Here is a 10,000-nt window from a genome sequence, read left to right on the forward strand (position 1 = left end):
ATAAACACACACGCACCTAAACACACACACACACACACACACACGCACATAAACACACACACACACACGCACATAAACACACACACACACACACACACACACACACACACACACACACACGCACACACACGCGCACACACACACACACACACACACACACACACACCTGTGTGTGTGTGGGTATTTTTAGCCTGATGCTAAGTGCCAGCGATCAGATAGCTGTGGCTGCTTATTCATTCATCTTCTTTCTCTTTTCTTTTTCTCCTTATTTTTTTTGAAGGGGGGTGTAGACATTATTGGCAGGGGCTGCTGTGACTACCTGCTGCCTGCTCTGTTCGTCTAAGTGGACGTCTGAATGCTGTGGAGAAGGAGGTGGAGGTGGTGGTGTGTGAGAGGTAGCCAATGAATGTCACCTCTCATCCACTTTCTCATTAAACAACCTGCTCTCTGTCCGTCACACGGGCTGTATCCATCCGCTCGTTTGTGCTCTGGGCAGATGCTGCTCACACACACTCTCACACACACGTGTGTGAAGGCAGATCCCCCCCCCCCCCCCATCCCGGGCTGGACAGGAATAATAAGCAGAAGATGATTCATGATGGAGATGGAGAATGTGTTCAGCGGGACCACCTGAGTGACCTCATTTAGCAGACCTGAGAATAAATATAGGCCGCAGCATCACACTCCCGCTTCAGCTCGTGCTGTCTCGGGTCAGTTGGAGCTGGATCTCCATCTCCTCTCCTCTGAGCACCTCGGGGAGCGGTCCTTCCTTTCTACCCCAAACGTCCTGCAGCAGCAGAAGGTGTGAGCTCTTCTCCCGCTTGGGTCATGTACTCGTACTGTTCTTATTTCCCAACATCAACATTTGGCACCTGGTTTCTCTTATGACTTCAGCAGCTGTAGATCTTTTTGTTCTCCCTCTAGTCACTCTGTGGCCAATGATCCACACCCACAAAGAGGGTCTTAAATCACACAAAACCTCTCTTTGGAGCCAACCGCTTCATTCCCAAAAAGCAGCATTCCTTCATGCAATGACCACTTCTTTGGGTATTCTGGGCCGCTAACGGTGAACCGGTTTGTTCCACTCAATCATTAGCAGCAGGCGAGTCGTTCCTTTGTTCTGCGTCCTGTCATTGCTTCATCCCCCTGTGTTTTTATCTCTGCCGAGACACACAGGAAGACCCAATTCCCCAGTTTTCCCCTTTCCAAAACGCAACATGACTGTTGGCCTTTTAATATCTGGAAATCCAGATTTGGATTAACGTCACTGTGGATAGATGAAACAGAGAGAGGGAGGCAAAAATGAGAGGGAAGAGTGGAGTGAGTGAGAGGCTTTTAGATTAAAAAGCTGGCGGCACGTCCGTGTCGTGGAATAGGGTTAGGGAGTTAGTGGAACTGTGGCTGGCACAGAGAGTTTGTGCATGGCCTCTGACACGAGACAAGTGAACAAACCCAGAGATGGGAGTGTTTCCCAGTAAAACCTGTGAATATTCACCAGATCTGCTGTAATGCACCTCCAGAGTGGCCTCTGTTTGGAGAAATTGTTTATTTTCTACAGGAATGATAAGCTAACGACTAGTCGGAATGCAGAATGATCAGGACATCCAGCAGGATCTGACCTTAAATGCTACACTTTGTACAAACATTCCCTGTTGGATGTTGAAGGGAGAGCTAGGAAGTTTTGGCTCCCTTTTAGCACCCCCGAGTGTCCATTTGTAGACCGAAAACAAAACTTATCTCATCGCTGTGCGTTTGTCTTTTTAATCTAACAGCTGAAATGTCTCCCAGCCTTCCTTAGTGTCTGCAGGAGTGATTCATCACTCACTACATTAAACAAATCAGCTGTGTTCATGATCTAAAGCATGCAGGAAACATGCCGGAACCAGACTGCTACGTCTGGTATGTCAGCTCAACTTTTTTAAGTCCCAACAGAGCAGCCTGCCAGTCTGAAGTTGCAAATGCGGTACTGTGGCCACAGGGGGCGATGGGGGCTGGGTGGGCTTTCATTAACCCTGTAAAGGGTCCTTTTAGCACATACTGACTCAAGAAAATTATTTAAAAATATGAAAAAGTTTCTAAGTATCCCTTTAACCATTTTCCTCCAAACCAAAGACTCTTATGCAGAAACACGCTCCAAAAGCATCCCTTTTAAATACTCGTGCAAAGCTAGTCGTAATGCCCCCAACTGCTGATCCTTGAGCTGATATCTGTCCTGAAGCGATCTGAAACACGAGGAAATGTGGTCGGACACGGGTGATGGGCTTACGAAGTTCCAGTGGTACAATCATGGCTTGAATTATGTGACGTCTTGCATCGCCTGAATGCAAACAGCATCTGAAGTGAGCGTCTTTATAAATCCAGCTCTAAACAGGAGCCTCACAGGAACATTTTATCATGATGCCACATCAGCGATGCAGAGCTCTGCTCAGCCAGCCTAAAGGAATAGTTCATTTAGATGACAGAAGTAAGTTCACTCTGAGAGGATTTGCTCTCCCTGAGTGGATATAAAATTCACCGTTCGTGGGAATATTCCAGCGCCTTTGAGCTTGATCTTCAAAGAGCTCATTTTTGTCCAACCTCGCCATGGAAATTTAAAAATTGAAAGGGTCGAAAAAAAATTGGGTGTAAAATCCCAGACGCGGTTAGCGCTTGTGTCAGCGTCTGGCCCGCTCACGGCTGGGTTCAGAGCTGGCCTCTGGATGTTCCTTTTAAACCAGACGTGCTTCTTGTTCAGCCTCCACATAAATCACACAGCGCAGCCAGCCTCGAGTGTTCATTCACATTAGGGCCCAACGTAAATTTAAATCTTTTATTTTTTTTATGGTCGCACTTAGCACTGCTGGTTCCCTCGTGGATATTTCAGTGTCCGCCTTGTTGAGTCTGCAGCAGGGGGGCCATTTTTACCAAAAGGAGCTCCTGTCGCGATGTTATCTCGGTCCGTCTCGCAAATTATCACTAACCAAATGTTGTGGTTCCCTCTTGTAATTTAGAGCCTTTAGTTCAATCTGATAGCATAGCATAACATTAGTGCAACTCATTATTTTGTTTTCATCAATTTCTCTGAAGTAAAAAAAGCTGAAATCCCACCAGGCAACATAATGTCAGCATTAATAATCCTTAGCAATGACAGGACATGAATCAACCAGAACTTTTTTTTTTCATAGCGGCTGAGGCGCGTTTCAACACAGCTGGAAACATTAGTTAATAACAAGTAAACGCATGTAGAAACACTGATTCACAATGCCAGTAAGCATCCCGGTGTTTGTAGAGCATCCCCCTCCCTCTGCCTGGAAGTTAGCTCCTCTTTCTCTTGTCATTAGATCAGCATCCTCTCCAGGACTGTGTCATCGTAATGAGGGCGCCATCTGAAGCAATCATCCCAGGAGATGGTCATTGAGTTAGGAGAGAAGGAAGGGGAGGGGCTGAGCTAGATATCTCAGATTAAAGAAAAAACAAAAATCCCCAAATGAAGTGAGGCCGGCACGGATAATGCGAGGAAGAGAAACAAAAGTGGAGGAAGGGAGTGCGTCGAAACGGTAGACGAAGCGGAGATGGAGATCATTTGGGAAATTCCAAAGTTAGAGCTGCCATCTCGTGTGCGTGCTTCCCCCCAGCACACACACACACACACACACACACATGCAGCCTCTGTGTTAAGGTCAGAGTCACACTCTGTCTCCCCAGGTCATTATCAAGGGCCCTAAAATAGACAGTCGATTGTGTCATGGTGTGTGAAGTGGCTGTGACATTGGATAAACAACCTTAACCTCCTCACCCAACTTAGAACACACTTTAAAGCAAATGGAGATAGGCAGTCACACACACACTCGCTCGCTCGCACACACACACACACGCACACAAATTCTTGTATTTGTACCCATGTTAGGACTTTGTGTTGACTTCCATTCATTTCAGTGAGTCCACTATGCCTAACCCAAATCCTAACCAGTGCATTCCTAAAGTTATCTGTAACAAAAACTCAATTCACATCTTATCTGTAAACCTCACCCCTATAGGGAGTACTCCGTGTTAGGACCGGGTTCGGGTCCTAACAAGGACCGTCGGTTGTAAGAAGGTTAGTAAATATCCCAAATCTGGTCTTCACAAGGGTACAAATACAAGCACACACACACACACACACACACACACACACACACTCTGGGATCTGACCATGTTCCTGCTCTCCACGGCGGCGCACACCCGCTCTCGGTGGACTGTAATGTTGTTCCATCCATTTGACTTCACTTCATTGTGTTAATGAGAGATGGCGGTGCGAGAAGCCGCCGGTTGATTGAGGGTGAGAGCTGCTAATCACTGCAACAGCTAATCAGTGCTTGTCGTAAATATTGATTAGTTCTGTGCGTTTTGGACGTGCTCATTAACCAGTGTGTCAACGTCTCTTCTCCACTTTTTTGTCCTCTTTTCTTTACCCTCCATCACCTTCATCCCATCCTCCTCCCCATCCCCATCCCCAATCACTCTCAGCAACTTCCAACGGCACGGTCGAGGGCCTGGAGAACCGGGAGGGAGGCGTGTGCAAGAGCCGAGCCATGAAAGTCATAATGAAAGTCGGGCAAGGTAAGCGTGCGCTCACCTCACATGTAGAACACACAGCAGCGCTGCTGCCTTCCAGCCATGTTTCACTTTGGTCTGACATTTTCATTTATCGTTAGCGTGACTTTGTCCGCCACCGCCGTCCAACGAGAAGTGCTCCTAAGTTTGTTCTGTGTAATATGCCTGCCCCCCTCCTCCCATTCTTGTTCTGGTTGATGAAAAACGCTCTATGATTATTCAACATGAATAACTTTCAATAACAGTATTTAGGCTGGTGAAATTCTTGCAACAATCTTTAAATTCAGTTTGTGTTCCATTGTGATGATATTATAGTGATTATGATTTGATAGATAACAAGACAACATCACAAGAATGAATTAGATTTTCAACTAAACCTTTATTTTTATATTTATTAACATTTACTTTTATTATAATGAATTATAAACATGTGACATTGAAGGCAACACCTTATGCAGTTCAGCACAATGTAAACAAAAGCTGTAAAAGAAAACTCAATATTATAAACAACACAATATTCTGCAGACCCTCCCATTCAGACGTATTAGATACTGATATTCAGTTTGGACCAAGTAATTTCAAAGAATTTCCTAGAAAGCATCTGGGCGGCTCACAATAACATTTTAGGAAGCATTCAGATTAGGGCTGGGCGATACGGCCTAATCATTAGGGTATATCGAGGAGTTCACCCCGATAACGATACATGGACGATAAAATGGATAAAATAGTTGTCCACTAGATTGGGCTGTCGCGCGTCTTTCATTGAGTCACGTTGTAATGCGACTCAAGGTGGTAACCCTAACCCTTCTTAAAGTGGCATGAACGTGGCCAACCTACACACATCAGGGTATCCGCGGGTCCTTAAAAAGTCTTAAAAAGTCTTAAATTAGCTTTTCCAAATTTAAGGCCTTAAAAATCCTTAAAAATGACAAATAATCCTTAAATACAGTTTCCAGAGGTCTTAAATGACCAAAGACCCAATAAACAAAATTCTTTTATTTCGTGAATTTCTAGTTAGTGTTCAGCATTTTTGTGTATGATGTTGCCGTAAACGGAACCATACACGTTCAGTTGGTTGTGAAAGGGGGATATTTTTAGATGAGCACGTTAGCTGGTTAAGCTAGTGGGCGCTTGCGCCATGGGGAAGGGCAAGTTTAATGGTAACTGGATGGTTAATCCCATGATTGCGGAGTGGTTAGCACCGGTTCCAGGCAATAGCTGGAAATTATAGCTTAAATGATAAATGACCCGCACTTGTATAGCGTCTGTCAGAGGAAGGACTCCAAAGCGCTTTACACTACAGTGTATCATCGATCCATTCACACACACATTCACACACTGGTGGTGATGAGCTACGATGTAGAGCCGAGGCTGCCGAGCACAGGCGCCACCGGTCCCTCCGACCACCACCAGCAGGCAAGGTGGGTAAAGTGTCTTGCCCAAGGACACAACAGCAGAATTCTCTGTCTGGAGCTGGGATCGAATCTGCAGCCACTGCTGCCCTGCTTAAATAGCTTAAATTTGGTCAAAGTGGCCTTAAAAATGGTCTTAAAAAGTCTTAAATTTGGCTCCCTTAAACCTGCAGATACCCTGACACATCCTTTCATTTTTTTATTATCAAATGTATTGACATGGAAATTTCAATACTGATACATTTTTGGTATATCGTCCAGCCCTAGTTCAGATATTTTAAAGCTTTGGGTCAAAACGATTAAATTTCCTTCCCTATAAAAATAGACAGAATTTTTCTAAACTCTAGACCAAATCCTTGCCTTGCAAAGTTTGGTCTAGGAACGCTCCATTGGAACTTCCACAGCTCCTAGCTGCATTCTGGCTGGCCAATCACAGCTCTCTAAAGGGGATTCAAACCCATAGAGCGCTGTGATTGGCCAATCTGCTCTGTGGGCTAATCGGGGCCCTGTATTCGTCTGGTGGGCGAGGTGATGCAACAGAGTGGAACAAGATGGCGACAGCTCATTTGAAACGGCGTTTACATCCATTTTGGACTATTTGGACTTTATTAGAACCAGGAGCAGATAGATGTATTTAGGTACTTTATTTAGAAATAAGGATTTATTTTCACCTTCTTCAACAGAAGACTGGCTCGTTTACCGACATCCTTTGTGGTGAGTACGTCACATCGTTCATTGTCCAGTAGCATGCAGAGATCATTTGAAAGACAACGGCAGAACCCGCCTCACGACCGAGAACCATCAATGGAGCGTTGCCAGACTACAAAATACCACTAAAGAAAAATAAATAAATCTTGTGTAAGAATCACTGTCATGTTTAACTACCAAGATGAAGTAATGAAACATGGAAAATGAAGCTAAAAGGAACCACAAATACCACCTAGTGGCTGGCTGCAGTATAATATTTACCCCCCCCTTTATTTTCATGTATTATTTTTCCTACATTTGCAGCTGTAATTAGTCATCTGGAGCTTAAAAAACAATGATGTTTGTGGAAGTAGACGGGGCTTTTCCAGCCGCAACCTAAGTGTAACAATGCAACATGACAGCTCCTGTAAACAGGAAGTTTAAAGGAAGGTTGAACTGCTGTAATAATATTACTTTAGTGGGTGAATTATATTAACATGTATTTAGTTTGTGTCGGGAAACAAGTTGAAACAACTCAAACTGAAGCAACAAGGATGGTATTAATAAACTTAGCAAGATATGCTAATTTATTCAGTAAGAGGTTTAAAAACACTTTTCCTGACCCAGTAAAATTTAGAGCCAGAATTATTAAAGAGGTTATGTAACCCTTGAGAGATTTAATTGACCCAGCCCATAAATGTTAAATTGTGTGGGAATTTGCAAAGACTATTTCTTATATTTATTGAACAAGTACAATTGACTTTTTTCAAGTAAATACATAGAAATAAAAATAAATAGAAAGAAAATACAACCAGTCTGAAGTCATAACACACATTTATTTTACTTTAATTGACCGCTGTGCATCTCAGGTGTTGTTTCTAGTGTAGGGAACTTTTTTGACCTCAGAAATGCTTCAGCAGTTTGACAGGAGCGACCTGAGCTTAAATTCTGACACGTTAGCACAGCTAGCTGCTGGATTTGACTCAGTTGAAATGAAGACAGCTGGAATTCATGAATAAATGCATATAAATATAAAACAGTTCATGTGACTGTCAAATACCATTATTTAAACCTGTTTTTGTATCCGTGTGACATTTCAGAAGCACGCTGGGGATTTTATGGATGACTAACATGAGAAAAGATTTCAACAACTACAAAAGACATGTTGGATGTTTCTATGTGAGAGTCCAGTGGGCATTTTCAACTTTATGATGTGTCAATAAAATAAAAGTCAATCGGTGGAAGGAAAACAGTAGAGCCTGAGGTGTAACTCTCAGATGACTCATTCAGGAAAACTGCTTAGTCTTCACTAAGCGACAGAGGGGATATACTGTGTTAATTATCTGTTTAATAGCAGGCCTCTGTTTGCATTAGGCTACTGCAAACAATCAATAATCAGGACTGCGTTCATGCAGCTAACTGTTCGATTTGCAGGATTTAAGCGTCCCAGTGATGAAGTGACGGATTAATTAGCCATCGGATTCCTGCCTGGTCATTTTGGATGTTCCGTTTCCAGCTGCATCGATGCATCGATAAAAGACGATGGAGGATTTTATCATTGCTGCCTACCCGCTCCGATTGTTACGATCTTATTTATCCATGAATAGTTTCTGCAAACTGACGAATCCCACAGAAACATCTTCATGACAGACGACTTGTGTGGACTAACTTCCACGTCCAAGTAGTGGAAGGGCTCTCTGATGTTCCTCGGCCGTGAGTCTTAAGCCCTTTTCAGACAGACATTCTGGAACATTTGCGGACAATTCAATCAGGTTTTTAACCGGAACTGTGTTTTCAGACACACCACTTTTGTACCGGAACTTGTCCTTTCGGCTGCGTTCACACAGCAGGGAAAAGTTCTAGATGTCTGACGGCGGCGGGGAGTGGGGTAGAATCGGACTTATGTTAAGAAGAAGAAGAAGAAAATATCATTTCCATAGCGCCTCTCAAAATAAAAATCACGAGGCGCTTAAGCATAATTCTGCACACACGAAGACGCATAAGAGACCTGGATGATGAAGCTCAATGGTTAAAGGAATCACTGAAGCAGTGTGAAGCGCTCCATCGCGCATCTAGACGGTACCGTAGGAGGCGAGCTGCCGTGGTTCGCCGCATGCTACAGCAGCGGGCTATCTAGCGTCCCCCGGTCCCTTCCTCCTTCCCCTCCCTCTTGTCCGGAACTTTACCTCACCAGTCTGAAGCAGCCACTCTGTCCGTAACAAGTCCGGACCTGTTACTAGGGGCTTCGTCCGGATAAATTCCGGAACACGTTATCCGGATGTTTGTATTCAGACAGAAAGGTCTTACGGACAGATTCCGGAACATTTCCGTTTTTCATGGCCTGTCTGAAGGGGGCTTTGGAGTAATCAAAGAACCAAAGTGTGCACGGCTGGGGCAAGTCATGTAAAAATGCCGGGGGTAAACAAGCATGCTTTGTTTACGTATCCTTGGACGCGACATTTGGTTCGCATCATACATTTCACTTTTAAATGTAGTTTCGGCTCACTATGTGGACATCTATATCCTGGGTTTGACAGGGAACAGTACACAGATGTGTTAGCGTGTAAACATTCCCTCCATCCTCACGGTGCTTGTTTTGACCCAAACAGACAGTAACCTCCATCTGAGACGAACATCTGCCCGCCGTGGTGATCTGACTCCAGCCCTTAAAGCTGGATCTCACCACGTCAAACATAAACAGAGGCTTACTGGAAAAAATAAAATAAAATAACCTAATAAAACAGCAGGGGAATACTGGCGTGTGTGCAGATATTTGGATGTTGGCTAGTGGGATGACAGCGGCGTATCCTGGCAGTCGGTGGGAAGAGTAGAAACTAACAAGCTGCTGATGCTAGCAAGGTTTGAGCAGGAACAAATTCAGCAAATACAGTCGAAAAAATAAATAAATACCCCACAACCGTCTCAGCAACAGACAGGCTTTGCGTTATCTTTCCCATGTAGGTCAATTTGAGCATCTGACAGCCTGGGATTGCAACACCGCGGCAGAATGACAGCAAGGCTGTATTAGTGCAGCACTTTTTTACCCTCAGCTATAAACTTGGGAGGAAAAACGGTTCCCTGTGTTAATGGAAGTTAAAAGGAAATGTTTTCTTCGAGGAAAGTTCCAGGAAAGTTCCTCTCTGCTGGGGTCTGTTTCTGTGGCTCCCGGCTGTTCCTCAAACTCCGCCGAAGCCGTGCACTCGTTTCCCAAAACGGTCCCTCAGCGGGCTGTCACTCACGATCAACGTGCCCTAAAAACCCTGTTAGAAAAAAGATGCTGCGAGCCCAGCTGCTGCTACTTTTAAATCTATTCCTGTGGCTGGAATTTC

At 44.3% G+C, this 10,000-nt stretch overlaps 1 protein-coding gene across 1 annotated transcript in view; it reads left to right on the forward strand.

The window, feature by feature from the left end:
• The window catches only part of efnb1 (ephrin-B1), an 85,751-nt gene that overhangs the window by 65,072 nt on the left and 10,679 nt on the right, over positions 1-10,000 (forward strand). Inside the window, exon 3 of the mRNA XM_015945205.3 lies at positions 4,486-4,578. Coding sequence (XP_015800691.1) covers positions 4,486-4,578 — 93 coding nt within the window. The remainder of the gene's footprint in view (positions 1-4,485; positions 4,579-10,000) is intronic.

The sequence above is a fragment of the Nothobranchius furzeri genome, chromosome 1, assembly GCF_043380555.1.
Source record: "Nothobranchius furzeri strain GRZ-AD chromosome 1, NfurGRZ-RIMD1, whole genome shotgun sequence".
Taxonomy (NCBI): domain Eukaryota; kingdom Metazoa; phylum Chordata; class Actinopteri; order Cyprinodontiformes; family Nothobranchiidae; genus Nothobranchius; species Nothobranchius furzeri.